General features: G+C 39.4%; 1 protein-coding gene and 1 pseudogene across 2 annotated transcripts in view; one reads left to right on the forward strand and one right to left on the reverse strand.

Moving 5' to 3' along the window:
- Positions 1605-2150, reverse strand: LOC608838 (ribosomal protein L21 pseudogene; annotated as a pseudogene).
- UHRF2 (ubiquitin like with PHD and ring finger domains 2) overlaps positions 8452-23666 on the forward strand; it is a 77346-nt gene continuing 62131 nt past the window's right edge. The window contains exons 1-2 of one of the 2 annotated variants that reach the window (XM_038552326.1): positions 8452-8700; positions 14216-14449. In XM_038552326.1, the coding sequence (XP_038408254.1) occupies positions 8548-8700; positions 14216-14449 (387 nt within the window). In that variant the 5' untranslated portion in view covers positions 8452-8547. The remainder of the gene's footprint in view (positions 8701-14215; positions 14450-23666) is intronic. The other variant, XM_038552325.1, reaches the window with a different exon arrangement.

Consider the following 23666-nt stretch of genomic DNA (forward strand, 5'->3'; position numbering starts at 1 on the left):
AAAGGATAGAAAGCTTCTTAAAGTGCCTCATAAATATTATCATTTGCTTGATGAACTAATGAAACACAAAAATAATTTAGATATACATAAATCTGCTAAGCAGAAGTTAGCACTTCATAATTCATCTCCATCTTATGCTGACTTGAACCCTATTAGAGTTTCTTCAAACTCATAAAACCAAATCCATAAAATGGACTATAAATGACAACGCTGCTTCCCAATCCAAATTCTTTATTGTCTCAAATCACCAACAGAATCATTTGAATAACAGAATAAATTCTATTGACAAAATGCATTTAAATAATGTGACAAAACAGAGGAAAGTAACCATTATCAAGTGCGTATACAGGGACACCTGAGTGGCTCAGCGGTTGAGCATCTGTCTTCAGCTCAGAGCATGATCCTGGAGTCCTGGGATCAAGTCCCATGTCAGGCTCCCTGCGAGGAGCCTGCTTCTCCCTCTGCCTGTGTGTCTGCCTCTGTGTCTCTCATGAACAAATAAGATCTTAAAAAAAAAAAAAAAGTGCCTATACAAAGAGATTTTGTCTCATTTCGTTCTTGTGGCACTCTATTTCCAGATACAGAAATCAAGGCTTGGAGAAATTAAGTAGATTGCCCAATGCTATGACTCTGGCAATTAGCAGATTGCAGAGTCAAATTCAGGTCTCTGATTCTAGAGCCCATATTCTTTCCATCATGCTACACACTTTCATTAAACCTGCATTAAACAAACTAATTGCTAAATAGATATGGATCAGTTATAAAGGATTTCTTGCTCATGCAAATCAGCAAAATAATGTCAACATGTGTTTTCAACTGGAAAATGGAGGAAAGCACCTTTCTTTGGAAAGTATTTACATTAATAACTTTTCCCCTTCATAGGCAGTAATCCTAATAGCAAACCAAATACTATATTAGCGAAATTGAAACACTTTATTTTTTCCTCTGTAGTAGTCTAGACAAAAACCTATTTTTTATTACCCCAATTTTCTTATCCTTCTTCATAAATGATAGTTTTAAAGGTGTTCAACCTCTTAGAATTTGGGATTTTAGAATATAAGAAAAGGTACAGCAAAGTTTTTTCTACACAAAAATTATAATTATCTATATAAAAGAATACATGATTTATCTATCTGCCTGAAAAGATGAGGCAGGAGGGCATGAAGAAATGCTGTAAGGTGAGGTGGGATAGAATGATGAAGAAAGATGTATTGCCACCTTTAGAGGCTTGCAGATTATGCAAATTTGTTTCTTGTTCCAATTAGACACCTAAATAGACTCCAGTTCTTCCCTCCCACCCATCCATCCTTCAACAACTCCTTATTGAGTATACAGGTACTAAGCTCTGACTTTTGTATTGGAAACAAAGGTAGACTAAGTCCCTGCCCTCTAGGAAATAAAAAATTTAATGGGGAAAGATAGCCATGCAAACAAATAATTACAGCTTTGAGTTAAGTGTTAGTAGAGACATGAACTAAGTATGAAAATACAGGAGAAGCATCTCCTTCAGCTGGGGAATATCAAGAAAGGCAGCCTGGAGGAAGTGGCATTTGAGGGAAACCATGACATATGAGTTGAAATTTTTTTTGTTTTGTTTTGTTTTGTTTTACAATCCTGAGGTCTTTTATTTTCTTTACAGTTATGCCATGAATTCATAGGGAATGGGTTCCAGCAGTTCAGGCTCCTTTCCATTGGTTCTCACAAAGTGTGCTTCTCTGGGTGGGGCAGGCTGGCGCTTCAGTAGGACCCAAGTACCTTTCTCTTTGGCTTCCTTCTTTTTCTGATCATTTTCCTTCACACGCTTCAGGAAGCTACCTCGGCTCTTTGAGTGTTTAATATGCTCAATGCGGACATTAATTCTCTTGGCAAGAATCTTGCCCTTAACTTGTTTGTTTACAACAATGCCAACAGCATGCTGAGTAACATTGTAGACTCTTCCAGTTTTGCCATGGTAACATTTGTGGGGCATTCCTTTTTGAACAGTGCCCATTCCCTTGATGTCCACAATATCACCTTTCTTATAGATTCGCATGTATGTGGCCAAAGGAACAACTCCATGTTTTCTAAAAGGCCTAGAGAACATATAGCGGGTACCTCTCCTCTTTCCCTTTGTGTTGGTCATTTTGGCAAATTACTGGAAGATGGCGGTTCCCAAGTTGAAATTTTCTAGGCAGAAAAGACATGGTAAGAAAGAGCCTGGCCACATTTAAAAGTAGGTGGCTAGAGGGGCTTAAAGACAGTAGTTTACTGACCTTTACCCTTAAGAATAAAAGGTGAAAACTATCATCCAATAGGCTTTCCACAAATCAAAATTTAGCAGATCTGCCAATTTCATTGCTAAGCTGGTGTTGCTCAAAATTTCTTAAGGAAAGGATTACGATAAGGATGGAATTGGAGATGGGTTATAACCTAAAGTAACTTTTAGGGAACTCAAGATATCTGTAGTGTTATAATTTTTATATTAACTATGGGGTCAGCAATTCTGCACTCTGCCACCTATTTTCATAAATAAAGTCTTATCAGAACACAGGCACACTATTACATATGCTTTGGTATTACAACTGCAGGATGAAAAGTTGCAAAACATCATCTATCCACAAAACTTAACATATTCCCCATCTGAACCTTTAATAGAGTTTGCACTAGAGCTATAGATTAATAAATCTCAGAAAAATAATGAGTTAAAACATGTTTCAATATTATAAAGAATCATGTCATATAAACCTTAAAAGGGCCTCAAATTTACCATTTTTTAGAGATACATGCATTAAAAGTATAAAGATGGGCATGACAATAATAAATATCCAGTTCAAGACGATGTTTCTTTGGAAAAGGGAGAAAATGTAAGCAGAGTTTTAACTACTTGAAATGCTTTATTTCTAAAGCAAGGTGGTAAATACAAAAGTGTTTATTATATTATTCTCTATACCTTTTTTGTATGACTGATGTATGTCATAATTTAAAAACTCTTTGGTTACACACAAAAAAATAGATGGAAAAAATTAAATGAAGAAGTTATAGAAGTTTCTATTTCCCCAAAATGGCTGCAACAATATCTTCCATCCCATATGCTTTTCTTATAATATGATTTTTGACACCTCTCCCATCAAGAGGTGGGGTATCCATCCCCTCCCCCAGACACTGGATGAACTTTTATAATGTTTTGGTCAAAAGAGTGTGGTAGAGGTGCTACTATATGACTTTCAAACAAAGCCATAAAAAGTGATGCAGCTTATACTTTGCTCACTTGAAGTCTTCAGCTACCATGTAAGAACCCTGACTATTCTAGGGCAGCCACACTGTAAGAAAGCCCAAACTACCCACAGAGAGAAGTCCACAGAGAAGTCCTAAGACTTCCCAGGGAGAGATGCCTGGTTAGTTCCCAATTGCTCTAATCTCCATTCTTCCAGTTTTAGCTGTATCTGATTACAATAGCATAATAAATTCTGAGCCAGAACTCCAGCTTTCCAACTGAGCCAATTCAGAACTCCTGTGCTACAGAAACTGCAGGAGACAGTAAAGTCGCTGTTGTGATTTTAAACCTCTAAAATTTGTTTCATAGAGCAAGTTGTAACTAGAACTGACCCCATCGTCAGAAAGTAGAGCCTTACCTACCTTCAGTGGGGAAATCTAAGCTGAACTGATCCAAAGAAAGAGATGAGGACCAATTCTAGAAGGCAGGAGGGGTGCCTGGCTGTCTGTCTCAGTTGGTAGAGCATGCAATTCTTAATCTCAGCATTTTGAGTTTGAGTCCTATGTTGGGTGTAGAGATAACTTAAAAATCTTTTTAAAACATTTTTTTAGAAGGCAAGAGAAAGCATGTGACTGAAAGCATGGATAAATTGTAAATCTTGGGATGCCTGGGTGGCTCAGGGGTTGAGTGTCTGCCTTGAGCTCAGAGCACGATCCTGGAGTTCCAGAATCGAATCCCACATCCGTCTCCCTGCATGGAGCCTGCTTCACCCTCTGCCTGTGTCTCTGCCTCTCTCTGTGTGTGTGTCTCTCATGAATTAATAAATAAAATATTTTTTAAAAATGTAAATCTTTAGTGAGAATCTCAGACCCCTGCTTCTATCTGAAGGACAATGATTATTCTCTGGACAAAGTGAACGGAGAAGCCTTGAGATAAACAAAAGAGGGAAAGCTGAAGGGTAAAGAACATTGGCTAAAGAGGAAGGACACGAGGTGGGGGGGGGCGTTCTAAGCTCGAACACTGTCATTCATTGATTACATATCCTTGTTCACATCATTTTCCTATTTGTTAAAAAGGAGGTGAACCAGAATGATCTCTAAAACAGATGTCCACAGTAAAAATCTGTGATTCTATTAAAAAGGAGAATACCCTTTAAAATATAGCTAATTTAAGTAATGAGCCACAATATGAAGTGTTTTTTAGTCAATGGAAATTTTCATTACATATAGTTTTTTTAGAAATAGCACTAGAGATTGGAACAAAACCTTCAGTTAAGGTACTTTAATGGCACGCGCACATGCGCACACACACACACACACACACACACACACATAGACACACACAGCAAGGGACCAACTGGCAGGGTGTGGGCCATACTACAGGGAATGGAAGGAATATGCATGAATCTAGGACTGTAAAACTATTATGATCTGTAGACCCAAAGCAACAAGAGAAAGATTATCAAAACAGGGAAGAGCGAGTCACGTAGACTAGGCTACTTTAAGAGTAGTAGTGACTTCTCAGGAAGGCAACAGACAGCTAAAGATGAACTTTCAGGGAGAAAACCAGTGGAATAAATATACTGACCTAACTCTTTTAGTTTCCTATTTGTGCTTCCTCCCCACTGGCCAGATTCAACTGGAAACCTGAGAGCACTGATTCCATTGATATATTCCTTAACCCAGGACAGCAAACAGGTAGAGTGGCTCTGATGGAACAAAAGGAAGACCACCAACATAGAGGTGCTGGTGAAAAGGTGAGACTCAGCTTCAGGGAGCAAATTAAAAATCCCCTCTTTATAATACACAAAAGTTCTGGATTTTAGGACATTAGGTGAGAAAACTGGAGATATTCTGTGGTGTGAGGAGTCTAACTAGAATAATCTGTTCAAAAATCAAACTTTCTGTTTTGCCTGTTTTGACTTGAACAAATATTGAGTCATGACTGATGTCATAAATTTTAGTATTTGCTTTGTATCCATGTAAAAAGTTCCTCTTTGTTCACATCCAAGTTGTTTCAGTTACTTGTGTGATAATAAGGCATGGTATGTCAGAACTGTCTGATATTTTGTTTTTTGTCATAGAACTTTTGTCTTGCTTTTTCAACTGCGCCACTTCCTAAGCAGATAAGAGCTTGTAGGCAAAGAGGGGAAACCTTAGTTACAATATGTACTGTGCAGAGAAACTCAGAAGAGTGTGTTTTGCTACATATAGAATCACATTTGCAATTACTTATTTATATCCTAAGTAACTTACTACACACATAAGCTTATGTTTCAAGAAGTAATTAATTGGGTCTCCACAGAACAATATATCTTTCCTGAATCTCACACCTCTAAGTCCTGTCCTGTGGATCCTTTGGGATCTATATTGACTAGATTAACACAAATCCTGTACAGTCCAAGTAGATAGCAATTTTGACTGTTTCCCCCCTAGTTTACCACCTTAACGAGGATAAATCCCCTCATGAGAATGAATACAAAAGGTTTTAACTAGTTCCTCTTTCAGAACTTTTCTACTTCCCTTCAAAACTTTGGACTTATATTTCCAATGGTCCGTTATACATCCCCATCTAGTTTAAGAGAATCACCATCTATCCAAGACATCCATTTTTCTCCCAAACTAGAAACTCAGAAATTAATCTCAGCATTTCACATTTCCACATCTCTCATATTCACACATCTTACAAGTCTGGTAGGCTTGATTTTCTGGAATATTCTGGAATCTGCTCTTTCTTCTCTTATCCACTGCCACAAAATTTCACTGAAACTGACACAGTTGCCTCTTCACTAAACTTTCTTACCAGTCCTTTAGTTTTTCCCTAAAGTATCCTTCAACATTCCGTCATCTTTCCAAATGCATATTTAATCACATCAGTGGACTCCTTACAAATTTTAGTTTCTCCCTGGGGCCTGCAAAATCTACTGCTTTGAATACTAATCTTTACACTATCTAGTCAACCTTTCTCTGACATGCAATCTCTTCTGACCTGTAAAAATGCATACCTTCCGTCTGTGTGTAAGCACGCTCTTCTCTTTGAGCATTCTCTGCTTAAGTAAATCCCCTCCATAACAATAGCATGAAAATAATTTTTTGTATCCTACCAACACATGAGCACTATGCTATGCTAAGCACTATACACTCACTAAATGTTATAGACACCATTTACACCAAGGAAATTAAAACAGATAACGAGTCCAAGATCATATTTTAAATAAACATCAAAACTGAGATTATAACTCAGATCTATCTCAGTCTATGAGCTGAACATTTAAACGCTGCCCCCATTACAATATACCATGGAACTCAGGTCAAGTTGTCCCCCTATCCTTACACTTCCAGATCATTCTAGTCTCCCTTCTTTCATTACTAATTACTGTTTAAACTGACAACAACTACTTAGTGCTAAAGGATTCTTTAGTATTTCATCTTTTCTACATCTTAACTAAAGTAGGTTGTAAATTCTCTATATGCAGGGAATTAAACTCTTAACATGTCTGCACAAGGGTATAGCACATTCTTATAATAGCAAATAGCTCTTCCTTATTGGGGCAGGTTAGAAGTGTGCTTTACATATCTCCATCACCTCATTTACACATGTAATGAATATTCAATATTTGCTGTACTTAAATGAGGAGCAGGCAAGATGAATTATATTTAGAGGATATAAGTGAATGTAAAATTTTCATCAAGGGCAGAGACCCAAAATATGTGTATGTATTCCATTTTTTGTCTCTTGCATGTTGGGCCATTCTTTTTTTATGTTACCTCTGGACTTTGCCAGACTTCTTTGAATCGGTTATTACAAAAAATTGCTGCGCTACCTTTAGGGTAATAATTAGCACCAGCCAATATTTAAGTTACGGATTTTGACAAGTATAAAATCCAAATTTTATTATATACATTACTTTGTATCTATATCTTCCTCTATATCTCTACTTTCATATGTTCTCTTCCTTCTTAGGAAGGCATTTTCATTTTTCTTTAAAGATTTTATTTGGGACAGAGTGTGTGAGAGCACAAGCGGTGGAGAGGGAAGAGCAGGCTGCCCACATCCAGCAGGGAGCCCGGTGGAGGCTCCCTCCCAGGACTCTGGAGTCATGACCTCAGCAGAGCAGCCCCAAACCCACAGAGTCAGCCTGGCGCCCCGGGACATTTTCATTTTAAATAAATCTACTGTTAGGTAATGCTACTTTGGGCTTATTTCTGAGGATCTATTCCTGGGAAGATCTCTGGAGCCTTTTCTTCTGAGGTGTGGAGCTGCATCCTTTACGAGTGTTTTCCACGACCCTTGGATCCCTCGGGTCCAAGGCGCACTAGCCAGGAAGGCCCGCAAACAGAGACGCCCGGTTCTGGCGAGCGGCCCTGCGGCGGCAACCCCGACACCCCTGCGGCCTAAGGTCCCGGTGCGAGCGCGCCGGGTCGGAGAGGGCGCTGCCGGCGGCCCGAAGCCCCCACCCGGGCCCAGCCGGCCCAGCGGGCCCCGCCGCGGGAGACCCAGGAAGCAGGTTTCGGCGCGAACGCGGCGCTCGGGCCGGCGGGAAGGTCCTGGGTCCCCCCCCCACCGCGGGCGGCCGTCTCCGGCCGAGCGCCTGGAGCAGCTCCCTAACCCCGGTGCTCTCTCGGAAACGCAGGCCGCGCCGCCGCACCCCACTGTAAGGACCGCACAGGCGCACGCCAGACCGGCTTATTTGGGGCGTGTTTGGGACCAAAGAAACCGTCCCCGCTCGGCTCGGGCGCCGCTCGCCCCCTGGGTCCCCAAGCCAGGACTCCGACGGGAACTCGCGGGTGGGCTTTGTAACTGCGCGGCAGCGGGAGAGAGAAGGCGTATCCGGGCCCGGGCGCCGGCCGAGCGGCGAGGAACAGCTCTGCGCAGCCCCGCTCCCCCCGTGCCCGCCCCCCAACTCCCGCCGCTCGGGTCCCGAGCCTTCCCTCCCCCGCACACCCCGCCCCCCGCCGCTTCCTCTTTAAGGCGGAGCCTGGCGCCCATCTCGCGAGATCCGGGTTGGCGCCGTGACCTCCATGTGGGTGCTGGAGCTCTATAAGTAAACAGTCGGCGCTGCACAGACAAGGCTTCTTCCTGTGAGGCGGGGGCTGCGGTAGTAGCGGCCCCTGCGACTGGTTCCGGTTTCCTTTCCTTCTCAGCCCCGCCGGGCGGGCGCGCGGTTGAGGGTCGCCGCTGCCTGTAGGGCCCGGCGTCCGGTCGGTTTCCCTCACGGGTGCGCGCTCGCGCCCGCCGCCCGCCGCCCGCCGCCCGCGGAGAGCCGGAGCCGCCGGGGAAGCGGGCCGGGCGGGGCGCGGCGTCCGGAGCGCCGGGGGAGACAAAGCCGGGCCAGCCCCGCTCCCGGCGCCAAGATGTGGATTCAGGTGCGCACCATCGACGGTTCCCAGACGCGCACCATTGAGGACGTGTCTCGCAAAGCCACGATTGAAGAGCTGCGCGAGCGGGTGTGGGCGCTGTTCGACGTGAGGCCCGAGTGCCAGCGCCTCTTCTACCGGGGCAAGCAGGTGAGGCGCCCCCCGCGCCCCCGGGAAGCGCGGGGCGAGGGCTGGGCGGGCCCGAGGGCTTGGTGCGCCGCGCGCCTCGAGAGCACCCGGCTCGGCTCGGCTCGGCTCGGGGTGGGTAGCCCACGAGGTTCAGAGCGCAGGCCCGGGGCCCGCCGAGGGGGCGCAGCGGGGTCCCAGCAGCCCCACGGTGCAGGTGCGACCCGTGGGGTCAGGCGGGGGCGCCCGGGCGCGAGACCTTCCCGTCGTCGGCGCAGCCCGCCGGACGCCTGGGTTCCTTCGCTTCCCGCGCTTCGCGGGGTCGGGGCTCCCGGAGGCGGCGGGCTCTGGCGGCCATGCCTCGGTGCCGGCGGGGAGGGCCGACGGCTGCAGCGCCCGGCGGGGCTGACCCCGCCAACGGCTCGCACTGCTGCCGTGGCTCCGCCGCGCTCCCGGCTCCCAAGTAGGGCGGAAGCGTGCAGATCGCTTCCTCTTAGGCACGAGAACCCTAGTTCTGCTTCTTCACGTGAAGGTATTTGAACGCACTGAAGATTCGAAGGGTGCCTAAAACTTTTGGCTCCCCTCCCTCCCTCACCTCCTCTCCTAGAATTGGAATCCGTCTTGAAGATTAGAGACTTGGGCTGGAGGAGGGAGCTACTGATGTGACTCCGGATAGGGTTTAAACTCCCAGGTACAGGCGCGGGGGGGGGGGGGGGGGGCTATTCCGAGTGGAGAGGAGTATGAAAGACTGTTTTGCTCTTTTTGCTTCTCACCTTCTGACGTCCCCTTCAGACCAGCTTTTAAAACAGCAACTGGAGCATAGCCAGCAGTACATACTTGAAGGCTGAAAGTGGTTTTGGCACTGAGGGTGTCTGTGGGTATCTCTGGTACTTGTATGGTATGGCCATACTCTGGCCCATTGAAGATTTTTCTTATCCCACGAGTCTATACCTAGAGACCCAAGCCCACCCGATTTTTGTCTCTCCACCCCACCCCCGCCCCCCAAAAGGTGGCATTCTCCAGTTGGATAGTTTGGCTTCAGTTCTGTGGTTTGGAATAGACGTAGCTCTTTGATTTGGTGGAAGTAGTGTTTTCCTATAGCCACAAAGGATTTGAAAGGAATATTTTTCTTCCCTTCATGGGCTTGGCTTCAAAAACTGCCCAGAAATGTCAGAGTAACAAGATTACACTGAGAGAGAAAGAGCCAGAGTTTAATTTTTTAAATAAGTGATAGCATCTCTGATAGGTGTTTGGAGCTGTTTTATATTGAACCTTTACTGTTTGACTTGTAAAAACAGGTGTTCAATTTAGTTGTAGACTTTGCTTTTGAAATGATCACGTGTTAAACACTACCTAGCTTTGTTACTACACCTCCAGTGACTGATACCTTTTTTTCTTTTGGTCAAAGATAAAGATTATGTAATTGGATCTTCTGAATTTTATTTTCTAGCCAAAGATAATACTACATAAATTGCTAGGATACTTTGGTGACTTCAGCACCAGAGAATGAAATGAAGCATGAGTCTAATTATTAAGTATATTGGGGGGAAAAACAAACAAAAAAGACCTGCACCTGGCTGTCTTGAGGAAAAAGTACAAATTGAGTTAAATTCAGATCAACAAAGTAGACTTCCAGTAAACCAGGAAACTCATTCCGGGAGAAACTGTTGAGGATAATTACCCTTTTGTACTTCTTCCCCCAGAACAGTTGATAATTCACTACTTTGATTTCTTCAGCTCGGTAAACCAGTAGGGGGAGGAGGAGTGGGCCTTTGGTGCCCCCATTGAGGTGAAGACGAAAGGAGGACACTGCTTCAGCTGTGTCTACTTTGTGAGCTGAGGAGTAGCCATGGCAATGATTATTACCTCCATTCTCTTATTCTTTGGAGTTCACAGTCCATGAACAGAGTAGTAGATAACTACTGGGGATTGGTATCACAGGGCTGCCCCTAGCCTCTAAAATGCCTTTGTGCTTATTTGAATAAGGTACTCCTTTACTGACACATAGTGAAAAATATCATAAAAACGAATTTACAGTGTGATGTAAATGGTACCCTTTCCCCCTTATTCCGCACCCGTTTTATGTTAGGTCTACTGCTTTTAGTCTTTGGTATATATCGGAATCACTTGAGGATATTCTAGGTGCACAGCCCATCTCAGAATTGCAAGTGGTTGCATCTAACAAGGCCCCCATGGGAGATTCTGATGACCACCAGAGTTTGAAAATGGATGTTGAAGAATAGTTGATCACTTAATTTCTTAATATGCAAGGTATGGTCCCTGAATCAACAGGACCTGAAGCATTAGCTTCACCTAGGAGCCTCACACCTTTTGAAGTAGAATCCATATTTTTTAACAAGGTCCCTAGGTGATCTCTATGCAAATTAAATTTGAGAAGCAGAGGAATTCTGTAATTGACTCCTTTTGAAGGTAGGAATAGAGGGCAGCAATTCAGGGCTCTAAGTTCTGGTTAGAGTAGGGTAACCTCACTTGCTATATTACTCTGGGAGGTTGAGAATGCTTCCTGGGATCAGGTCTTTAAGGAAGAGTTACATTGATAGATCTTTAAGTATTTTGAGAATTCAGAGCTTTTCCTACTTTGAAAGGATTTTATCACCTCCTCTCATTCTTTTGTTTATACCACTGTAGGTGGGACATGAACCAGAGCTGAAGGAAAACTGAGTAGTACTCTTGTCCCTGGACTCTTTGTTTTTACATGGAATACAAAGTAAAAGTGTTGGCCTATTTAAAGGGGAGAGAGTGTGTCATATCAATGTTTTATATATGTATATACATACCTATATATGTGTGTATATATATATATGTATGATGTGAAAGATAAATGAAAGTTGTTAAGGGATACAGGTAGAGGGCATCATTAGTAACCCCTTGGGAAATGACTTCTCCCACTGCCTTCTCAGCTATTGCCAGTACTAGTATTTGTTCCTAGTTTTACTTTGCATAACTGTTGCAGTTCTTCCTGTTACCTGGAATTTCTTACTTAAAACCAGTACAGATTCAGGACAGCAGTCTGGCAAAACAAAAACAAAAACTCTAGGGCCTTTCTTGCCTCTCTAGTATTTTAAATACTGCGCTCCCATCTTCTGGGATGGCAGTTCCTAAACATTTTCAGCTGTGAGACATTGATGGACTATAGTTACGTGCCTGAAACTCACTGGTGTTTGTAATTCCTAAATGACTCCACCCTTCTCCGCTTGGTGTATAAGTGATAATAACTTCCAGTCTACATTTTCATTAAGTTTGGGAGAACTTTACTACTTTTCATGTAACAACTGATTCCAAAGTTCTTCACAAAAGCCTGGCTGTATGGAAATTACTATGCAATGGATAGTAGTCACTGTTTTAGGAAAACAAAAGAATACCTATGAATTAGGGAAGGAGTAGATAATCTGGGTAAAAGTGGCTCTCCTAGCAAGCAGGAATAATGGAAGGAAAAGTTACACATTAATGTGGGCCTAACTTCTGTGATAGGGCCTCATGCCTTGATATGCTTAGTGTTTTACTGACTTAAGACATTGCTGCTCTTCCTTTCAAACCAAATACTATTTAAGCAGTTTGTTATTTTGACCACTTAATAGAAACTTGTCAGAGGGCTTGATTATAAAAATGTCCCTTCCCATTGTCCTTTTGACTCTTGTGCCTTAGATTTCAATGGAAAATTGTGGAAGCACTTTGAATTTCCAATTATTTTACCACCTTAACCGCTTTTCGTCATTTTGGGGAATGTCCTTCCAGTTAATTTGCATGTTGTATACTGGGTTTTTTGTTTTACATGCTCTGTACTGCAAATTTTTTTTCTACTTTGAACACTCATAATATACAACAGTTGTATGTTTAATTAAGCTGTACTTGTTCAACTGTTTCAGCATGAGTTCTTATCTTTTTGGGGGAAAGGGGTATTGGAGAATGTCAAAATGGAAATGTGAATGTATAGTTGTTTTTTTTGCTTCTTGAGTTTTTCTCCAGGAGTTCAGGATTGCAAGGGGGTGGGGGGTTGTTGTGTTTTGTTTTTTGTTACTATTGCTTACCTTATTAAAAGACAATCTCTAACCCCCACTGGGAAATTTTTGAAGTCTTCGCTCCCTTATGTAGTTAAAATTGTGAATATCTACATGCAGGATTGTGCTAGATGTGTTTTGGGACCACTTGAATTAAAATAATTTATGTGTATATTAGTAAATTTATCATTTAAGGACAAATGCATTCTTCCCTTTGGTGGATTTTGGAAATATAGCCTTATTATGTTAGGGAATTGAGGATGGTGACAGGTATTATAAAGAAGGAAAATGAACCATGATTAAATTGGTAATGTTTCTGGGGAAATGATAGTTTTGATCTTCATAGAGTTTGGTTTTCTTCATTCTTTTTTTGGGGGTGGAGGGAGTTTGGTTTTTCTTACTGTATTGTAACATAGCCAAACTGAATTTTACAAAGAAGCGAAATGGAGACTATTAGTTATTAGTTTTTGGGGTTTCTGTAACAAAGGACCAAAATCTAAGTGGCTTAAAACAGTAGAAATTTATTGTCTCCCTGTTTCCAGGGACTGAGTCTGAAGTCAAAAGTATCAGTAGGGTTATGTTCTCTCTGAAGGTTCTAGTAGAGAATCCTTCCTTGTTTATTTCAGCTTCTAGTGTTGCTCACAATCCTTTGTAAATTCCTTGGTTTGTAAATGCATTGCTCTAGTCATGTGGCTACCATTACATCTTCTGTGATCCAAATTTAAACTTTTCATAAGGATGTCCATTACAGTGGATTATGGCCCACCCAATATGACCTAATTTTAACTTGATTACTGCTATAAAGACCATATTTCCAGATACTCACATACTAAGATACTAAGATATTTGGGATTTGCATTTTAGTATGATTGAGGGAGGGGTTGTCACAATTTAATCCATTGCAGAGACTTTGCCAAAATATGGGTAAGTTGCAAGATAATTTTATTCATTTTTCATCCTGGAAGACTTTTCATGATACAAGTTGACAGCCTTTACAAATGGATAGAATTAGAGAACTTAAGGCAAGTGGAATAGCATGAACAAGAATTGTAATTACTGCTGCTTTAATTTCTTTTCTGCTTTATTAAAAAAAAAAACTACAGTGCTTCAGAATCTAAAATTGTTAATGTCTTTATGAACACAAGGTCATAAAACCACTCACCTTCAAAATTCACCCTTCTTAACAGTGGACTCAGGTACTGTTAATTTAAATAAAACTTGGTGAGAAATCTAGAGTTTTTCTGCCTCCATGTTGAAGTCACATAAGCAGTGATATATTTTTGGTTTCAGTGGCTATCCATGTTCCTGATAGATAATAAGGAATGATTCTTAAAAATATACTTAAGTCCTCAGAAGGTACTACTGTTAGAGGCCATAAAGTAATAGGAATGGTTTCAAGGTCACTAAATTGCATTACTATGAATTTTATAATTTGGCTAGGACATTTGGGTAACTAAAGATGTAGAAAGATCAAGTTTTAACAGAAGCATTTTAATCTTTTTTTTATCCTTTTTTTCCAGTTGGAAAATGGATATACTTTATTTGACTATGATGTTGGACTGAATGACATAATTCAGCTACTAGTTCGCCCAGACCCTGATCTTCCTAGCACATCTAAACAGACTGATGTACAGGCCAAACCCTGTTCTAGTAGTCCACCTAAAGTAAAGAAAACCCCAAGGGTGGGACCTTCTAGTCAGCCGTCTACATCAACTTGTGATTTTCTTATTGATCCTGGCATTGGGCTGTATAAGGTATGTTGTCTTTAGACTTGATAGTTGTGAGAATACAGATGTCTGTTCTTTAGGATGTTGCAAATAAGTGAAGATTGATTGCCATTTCAAAGTAAAGACTGAGCTGTTGATACGCTAACTTTTAAAACTAGTCTTTAAAAATTGTGCAGTATGTAGATAAGTATATAAAATGTGTAAGTATAGCCTAAAGAATATAAAGCAAAAACCTGTGTAATTCCACTGAGATTAAGTTGAATAATATCAGTTCCTTTTTAAAGCCTGTGTGTGCCACTACCACAACATGTCTCCCTCTCTCTTTAAGGGGTAAACTACTTATTCTGACTATTCTGATCTTTTTTGTTTTAGTGTTACTACTTCTGTTATCTCTTAAATTTTTTTTTTTGCTTTTCCTGTATTTGAAGTTTATATAACAGAACTCTTTTTATCAGCTTTGATTCTCATGCATATAGTTGTATTTTATTTTTTCACTATTCTATTAACATGCCACATTTAATCCATGATTAATAGGTAAATTTAGGCTTTTCCCAGTTTCAGCTGTTTTGAACCTTCTTTGTATAACCTGGTACACTGTTGTAGAATTTCTTTAGGAATTTTTACCTAGAAATCCAAAGTGCTGGTTCACTCACAGGATACTGGCAAATTGTTCTCTACTCTGTTCTGTGGGTCTGCGTGTGTGTCTCTGCTTTTGCTGTTCTGAATACTGTAGCCCCAGTAAACTGTTATCTCCCTATCCCACATCTCCCAAATCTATTCCTATTTAAGTGTGTCTTGGTGTTTGGTTTTTAACACTTGTATGTAAAGAATTTTAGAATTAGTTTGTCAAACTCTAAAGATAAGTAATACAGGATTTGGTGGAGATTACATCTATAAAATAGCTTGGAGAATTGACAACTTTACAGCATTGAGTCCATTCATGGACAGAATAGATGTCTCCACTATCTTAGATCTTTGATCTCTTTATCAGTTTTCTCTACATATCTTATTTCTAGTGGATGCATTTTTAATACTCCTATAAGTAGTTATCTTTTAAAACTGTGATTTGTTTGCCTACATAGAGAAATGTACTTGATACATTTATTGACCCTTATATCTGCCAACTTTTTCAAATTCTAATAAATTTTGTAGAAATAATGAAAGTTTTGCTTCATCCTCTCCTATTCTTAAAACTTTTTTCTTAATTCTTACCATTTAGGACAAATTGGGACTCAATTTTTCAGGCTAAAAATAAAAAAATTAGCTGAAGTAAATTGTTTAAGAAAATGCAAATAGAGATAATTTTTTTTAAATTTTTTTTTATTTTTTATTTATTTGTGATAGTCACACACAGAGAGAGAGAGAGAGGCAGAGACATAGGCAGAGGGAGAAGCAGGCTCCATGCCGGGAGCCTGACGTGGGATTCGATCCCGGGTCTCCAGGATCGCGCCCTGGTCCAAAGGCAGGCGCTAAACCGCTGCGCCACCCAGGGATCCCGATAATTTTTGATCTAAGGAAAGCTAGAAATCCATATATATAGAATCAAGAAAACTGGTCATGAGCTGTATCTCAGAAGTCTCTGGACTAGATGACTATACTGATGGATTATCTTAAAGCTCTGAAGAATAATTATATTATTTAAATTGATTCACAGCTTTAAAAAGTTTCCCATTGCTTTTTAACACTGATACTCAAATATAACAAAAAGCACACCGATATCACTATATATTGATGTAAAACCAAAGTTCTATTTAGCAAATAAAATTATGACTGTATGTTAAAAGAACATAATACCTTGATCAAGGATGGTATGTCAAGAAGTGAGATAGTTCATTATTTGGATTTTTTTCAATAGAAGTTTCAGGTATATAGCTTTATCATTTGCCTTCTAAAATTCAGGATTATAACTTTATAATTTGACACACTACAAGATGATCACCACCACAAGTCTAGTTATCATGCATTATCACATAGTCAACCCCCTTCATGCATTTCACCCAACCCCAAATATAGTAATATTAATGTAATCATTGTGGTAACCAAAGAAAACAAATGATCTAATCTAAAAATCCATTTTTAATTTAAAAAAAAAATCCTTTGTAAGTGGAACAGATGGAATAGATGAATATTTTAAATTCTACCCGGCATCATGCTTAATGGTGGGGAAAAGCCAGAAGCATTCCCATTAAAGATAGGAGCCAGACAGGGAAGCCAGTTAATGCTGTTACTTAATATCTTTCTGCATGATAGGAGAACAACAAAGTGTAAATATTGGAGTAGGCAAAGTTATTATTTATGAATATCTGGAAAGACTAAGATAAACATATTAGAGTATTATGAGCAATCAGTAAGGTGGCTTTTTAAATACTAATAGTGTTCCTTGCTACAATCATTTAGTAAAAGAAATTTACAATTCCAAAATGTAAAGTCTAGGGGTAAATTTACATAATATGGGCAAGACTTATATCAATTAAAACAATGCTTTTTATGTAGCCAAAATTTAGAATTCTTAATATTGAATGCCTACTTTCCATATTGTCTACATCACCTGTTGATTTCATCCTTCTGAGTAAGCAGTATTTTCTACGTTGTTTTCTAAAAAAAAATTGTTTTAGAACAGTTTTAGATTTATAGCATAATTGAGAAGATACTACAGTGTCCATATATCCCATGCCTGGTTTGTCCTGTTAACTAACACTTTACATTAATGAGTTATAAAAAATTAACCATAACTGTTTAGCTTTTATCTAACATCCTTTTTCTATTCCAGAATCCCATCTAGGATACCACATTATATTTACATTAGTGCTATACTAAATAGTTGTTGAATCTCCTTAGGTTCCTCTTGGCTGTGACAGTTTTTCAGACTGACTTTGTTTTTGAAGACCTTGACAGTTTCTAGGAATACTGGTCAGATATTTTGTAGAATACCCTTCTATTAGTATTCATCTTGTTTACATATTTTTTGGAGGAAGACCACAGAAGTAAAGTGCTGTTTTTATCACATTCTATCTAGGGCACAAACTACCAACATTCTATTTGCTAATTATACCTTAGGTTTTTATATTAGTAGGAACTTACACTGTTGAGAGCCTTAATCACTTGGCTGATGAGGTGGCATTTGTCGAGTTTCTTTACTGTGAAGTTAGTCTTCCCCTACCCCTTTTCCATACTGTATTTTTAGATGAAGTCTGTATATATAGCCCACACTTAAGGAGGTAGGATAGTTACAAACTCTACTTCCTTGAGGGTAGATTATTTAAAAATGTATTTAGGAATTCTACATGGGAGACTTATCTCTTTTCCCCCATTTATTCAGTTAGTCATTCACATCAGTAGGGATATGTGTTCTCTGTGAGGGTTTTTTGTTTGTTTGCTTATGTTAAAGTACTTTCTTTCTTTCTGGCAATAGAAGATGCACCTGGCTCATCTTAGTTATTTTTTGCCCCAGACCTGGAATCAACGTTTCTTCAAAGAGCCTTGATTCTTCTAGGGTCTAAGTATGCTCCTTGCTACTGGAATATTGTTGGTTTTAGGGCTCTCAGCTGACAAACTGAGGAGGCATATGTATGTATATATGAGAACTCCTGTATCTTGATGGACTATAAGTATGTAGCCATCTGTATATTAAGCTTACATTATTTTATCTTTTTGGTTAATGGCAATAGTTCAGAAGCTGCTACTTCTGACTTAATGTTTTGGGCAGTGAAGGCCTGAATTTGTTTTCAAAGAGGGCCAGCTTATATATGTATCAGTTAGGTCTGAGCTTAAGGTTAAGCAGTTCTAATTAACTTAAATTCTTTCTGTTGAGCAGGGGTGCCTGGGTGGCTCAGTCAGTTAGGCAGTCTGACTCTGTTTTGGCTCAGGGTCATGATCTCAGGCCCTGCGTCATGCTCTGTACTCAGCGCAGAATCCGTATGAGATTTTTCTGCCTCTCCCCCTCTCTCCCCTACCTCCTGCTCCTGGGCACCTGCACATGCGCATGCTCTCTCTCTCTCACATAGCTATTAAAAAAAAATTCTGTTGAGCATATTCATCAGTACCCTGCCATGTCTCCAACCTAATTCAAAAGAGTATTATGCGAAACTACTTCTCTCAGCATATCTGTGCTTTTCTTGTGTTAGTACTTTGTCAATACTTCTAGTAACTAACTTTTTAAATATATATATTTTGTTGTTGTTTGTTTTAAGACACAGAGAGACTGTGAGCCCCAGGCAGGTGGGGAGGGGGCAGCAAGAGAAGCAGACTTCCTGCTGAACAGGGAGCCCAATGCAATGCTTGATCCCAGGACCCACAAATCAGGACCTAAGGCAGATGCTTAACTGACTGTGCCAACCAGGTGCCCCGTTTTTGTTTCTTTTTAAAGAGAATTATATTCATAGGACACAGGAGTGGGTTTTTTGGTTTTGTTGGTGGTTTTGGTTTTGTTTTGTTTTGTTTTAAGTAGGCTCCATGCCCATCGTGGAGCTCAATACAGGCCTGAAGTAATGATCCTGAGACGAAGATTCAAGCTGAGATCAAGAGTTAGGCACTTAGCTGACTGAGCTGTCCAAGTGCTCCTATGTTATTTTGTTTTTAAAGTAAGCTCTGCATCCAATGTGGGGCTTGAACTCACAACTCTGAGATCAAGTCACATGCTCTACTGACTTACCAGTTACTAATATCTCACTTTTTAAACAACTCATATTAATATATAGCACAGAGATTAAGAAATCCACTTTTGTCATCAGACTTGCTTTCAGATTCCAATTCAACTTCTTCCCAGTTGTATAAGTGTAGTTTGTATTGTCTTCCTTTCCTCATTTAGAAATACACATGAAAGCTAGAACTTAAACTCTCAAAAGGGTATACTATTGTTTATAATGTTTAGTCAGAGCTGCATTTAACTTACTAGTTGAAGAGGCTAGCAGATTTATTTGCTTTTATGATGAAGCTCAGTAATTGTCATAGTTATTTGAAATTTTCACTTTTTTTAAACCCAGAAGTGCTTATTTCTGGATAATTCATTCATTGGATGAATATTTGGTTGTATAGTATATATTCTAGATATTAGAGATGGAAGGATAAATATTACTCCCTGCTTTCACAGACTCTTACTAGCTATTAAAACTTAAATTTGGCTAACTTGAAAACACTTAGAAGCTGCTACTTTTAAATTGATTTGTTTTGAATATTATCCTTTGAGCAAGTCTATGAATAGTATATCAAAATTGTTCTAGATTACTAAAATTGGGAGAAGTTTTTTGCCTTTATCTTGAATTCCCACTTATGTCGCTTGTACTTTATAAAGAGTTTCCTTTTATAGACATAGGGCTTTCTATAATTAAAATTGCTTTATGGATGAGCAAACAGATTTGGGGCTTTTCCTTTTTGCCTAAAATTTTCCTTGGACCTCAAGTAAGTGGATACAAAGAGTGAATTTTCAAGTCAGTATTTCTCAAAACTGGCATAGATAAACATTTAAATGTAATACATGAAGATAGAATTTTAATCTGAAGTTTTTGTCCACCATCATTCTTGCTTTGCCATATTTGATAACTACATGACATTTGGTCAGTATTAGACATCTTTTTATATGTTGTAAGAAGTCCGATAAATCATTATTCACACTCGGAGAACCTGTGGAAGATTGTACAGAGGCTAGGTCCATCTGTTTCCATGATCTCTGGGAAATAATTTTCTCAAACAAGGTGGACTTTTGATACCTAAATAGAGCTAATTCTGGTTTTTGGACCTGGAAGTTTTGGATAACTCACAGTAGATCCTCCTGTTGAAATGACTGTCCTCTTGGCCTAAACTCTAGAATGAGGATAATAAAGCTATATTAGGATAATAAAGCTTTAGAGTTCAGATAAGTGTGTGGCACTGTTAAAGTTTTACATATGTTCTAATATTCATTATAGGAAATAATGGAAAGGGGAAACCTCTCAATAATTAAGTAAAAATCATGGATATTTTAGTATCTCCTAGCTTTTATATACAGTACAACTTTGCTTCTTGATTTTGAACCTTTTTGATTAGGAAACAAACAATACAAAAAAGTAGAGCTTAGTGAAATAGGAAGTCAATGTCTGCAAATACCACCAGATTGGGAAATACAAAGCACTACCCCAGGAACTTCTCATGGGCTCTCCTCTCTTAGTATTCCTTCCTCCCTAGTTGTAACTAATATCCAAACTTCTATAGCAGTCATTTCTTCACTTTTTATTAACTTGATCCTATCATTACCCTTTAACAGCCTTTTAATAACCTTTAACCTATGTGTGCATCCCCTATTTTCTTTCTGAAATTTATGTAAATGGAACCACATTGTAGTTTGATTTGTAAATTTTAGAAAAAAAACATGTTAAAATGAGAGATCCTGTTCAGAGTCAGAAAAATCTTTATTGGCTTGGTTCCCACTTCTAGCTGTGTATCTCCTGAGGACTAGTGTATTTCCTTCTGTGCCTCATTGGAAAGTAAGAATGACTTTGTATTATAGGTATTAAAAGAGGTAATAGGGGCCCGTGGTTGGCCCCAGCAGTTAATCATCTGCCTTCAGCTCAGGTCATGATCCCAGAGGCCTTGGATTGAACCCCCCATAGGGGCTCCCTGCTCAGTGAGGAGTCTGTTTCTCACTTTCCCTCTGCCCTTCCCCCCCCCAAATAAAATCTTTAAAAATAAAGTAGATAATATACATCAAGTAAATTGCTAATATCTTTACTAAGAAGACCACGGTATTAAGACTATACTGAGATTTAATGAGTCTTAAAATTGGACATGTTGATACTTAGTGGAAGGAGACAGTTGTTTCATTGGCGCATCATGTGGATTTAGTCACCTAATCTCTTAATACACAGGAAAGTATGTTATTTTATAAAGAAACCGAGGCTGAGACAGGTTAATTTATTCAGGGTTATATCTGGTAGATGATAAACACAAACCTAAACCTAGGTTTATCTGCAAAGCTGTGTGGGGTTTTTTTGTAGGTGTGTGTGTGTGTGTGTGTTTTATTTTTTAACTAAGTTAGGGGCTGGTTCTTAAATGAGAGAGCTGGTGTGTTTTAAATGGAACATATAAAGTGCTTAGAAGTATGCCTGATATAGTAAGTTCTCCAGTATTGGCATTTCATTTTTCTAATGATTTTTTTCTTGCCTCCCATACCTTTTATTTCATATCACCTACTTGAATATGGAAGATTCTTCTCTAAAATTCTTTATATGAATAAGTCTAGCTTTTCACCTAACATTTATGTGATTGGGTTTGTTTTTAACTTTATCTCATGACTTTAGCTCAAACACTCCTCCCCCGTTAATTTGTTTTCCTTTATCTCTTATGATTTGACATCTTCGAGGGAGGTACTTGCTGGCGAAGGTTAGGCTACCTCTTTCTAGAAAGAGACAGGAAACAGCTTGTCAGTGAGCCAACCCTCCAACCCATGCCCTATGGTGGTAGGATGATTTTTATTTTAAAATTAATTTATTTATTAAATGTAGAGAGATTTAGATTTTTTTTTAAGTTTTTATTTTATTTCCAGTGTAATTAACAGTTATATTAGCTCCAGTTGTGCAATAGTCTATTTTGTGATTTTCCCCCCTTTATTTTCTTAAATTCCACATGAGTGGAATCATACAGTATTGCTCTAACTTACTTATTTCATTTAGCATAATACAGTCTAGCTCTATCCATGCTGTTGCAAATGGCAAGATTTCAGTCTTTTTATGGCTGAATAGTATTCCATCATGTGTGTGTGTATGTGCATGTGTACACACCTGTACCTCTTTATCCATTTGCTTATCAATGAACACTTGGGTTGCTTCTATAATTTGGCTATTGTAAAGCTGCTATAAACAGGGGTGCATAAAGTCTTTCAAATTAGTGTTTTTGTATTCTTCAGGTAAATTCCCAGCAGTGTGAATACTTGATCATAGGGCAGTTCTATTTTAACTTTTTGAGGAAACTCTGTACTGTTTTCCATGGTGGCTGCACCAGTTTGCATTTGCACCAACAGTGCAAGAGGGTTCTTTTTTTCTCCGTGTCCTCACCAATATTTGGTGCTTCTTGTGGTTTTGATTTTAGCCATTCTGACAAGTGTGAAGTGGTATCTTCTTGTAGTTTTGATTTGCATTCCCCTGATGATGAGTGATGTTGAGCATCTTTTCATGGGTCTGTTGGCCATCTGTATTTCTCTTTGCAGACATTCTATTCATGTCCTCTGCCTTTTTTTTTTAAACTAGATTATTAGGATTTGGGATATTGCATTGTATCAGATCTTTATGGATTTTGGATACTAAACCTTTATTGTATGTTACTTGCAAGTATCTTCTCCCATACAGGTTGCCTTTGAGTTTTGTTGTTTTCCTTTGCTGTGCAGAAGCTTCTTAACTTGATGTAGTCCCAATAGTTTATTTTTGCTTTTGTTTCTTTTAGGCATATTTAGAAAGAGGTTGCAACAGCTAACATCAAAGACATTACTGCCTGTGCTCTTGTTCTAGGTTTTTCATGGCTTCAGGTCTCACAATTAGGTCTTTCATCCATTTTGAGTTTATTGTTGTGTATGGTGACAGAAAGTGGTCCAGTTTTATTCCTTTCCATGTGGCTGTCCAGTTCTTCAAACATCATTTGTTGAAGACAGACTTTTTCCACTGGACATTTATCCCTCCTTTGTTGAAGATTAATTGACCATGTAATTGTGGGTTTATTTCTGAGTTTTCTATTCCATTGATCTCGGTGTCTTTTTGTATCAGTACGATACTGTTTTAATTACTACCACTTTGTAGTAGAACTTGAAATCTGGAATTGTGATACCTCCAGCTTCGTTTTTCCTTTTCAAGATTGCTTTGCCTACTTGAAGTCTTTTGTGGTTCCATACAAATTTTAGGATTGTTTGTTCTAGCTCTGTGAAAAATGATGTTGATTTTGAGATTACATTGAATGTGTAGATTGCTTTGGGTAGTATAGACATTCTAACAATATTTTTCCAATCCATTAGCATGTCTTCCCATTTCTTTGTGTCATCCTTAATATCTTTCATCAGAGTTTTCAGAGTATAGGTCTTTCACCTCTTCGGTTAAGTTTATTCCTAGGTAATCTTACTGTTTTTGGTGCAATTGTAAATGGGATTGCTTTCTAATTTCCCTTTCTGCTGCTTCATTATTAGTGTATTAGAAATGCAACAGATTTCTGTACATTGATTTTTGTGTCTTGTGACTTTACTGTGAATTTACTTATTGCTTCTAACAGTTATTTGGTAGAGTCAGGTTTT

This window comes from Canis lupus, chromosome 11 (assembly GCF_011100685.1).
Source record: "Canis lupus familiaris isolate Mischka breed German Shepherd chromosome 11, alternate assembly UU_Cfam_GSD_1.0, whole genome shotgun sequence".
NCBI classification, from domain to species: Eukaryota; Metazoa; Chordata; class Mammalia; order Carnivora; family Canidae; genus Canis; species Canis lupus.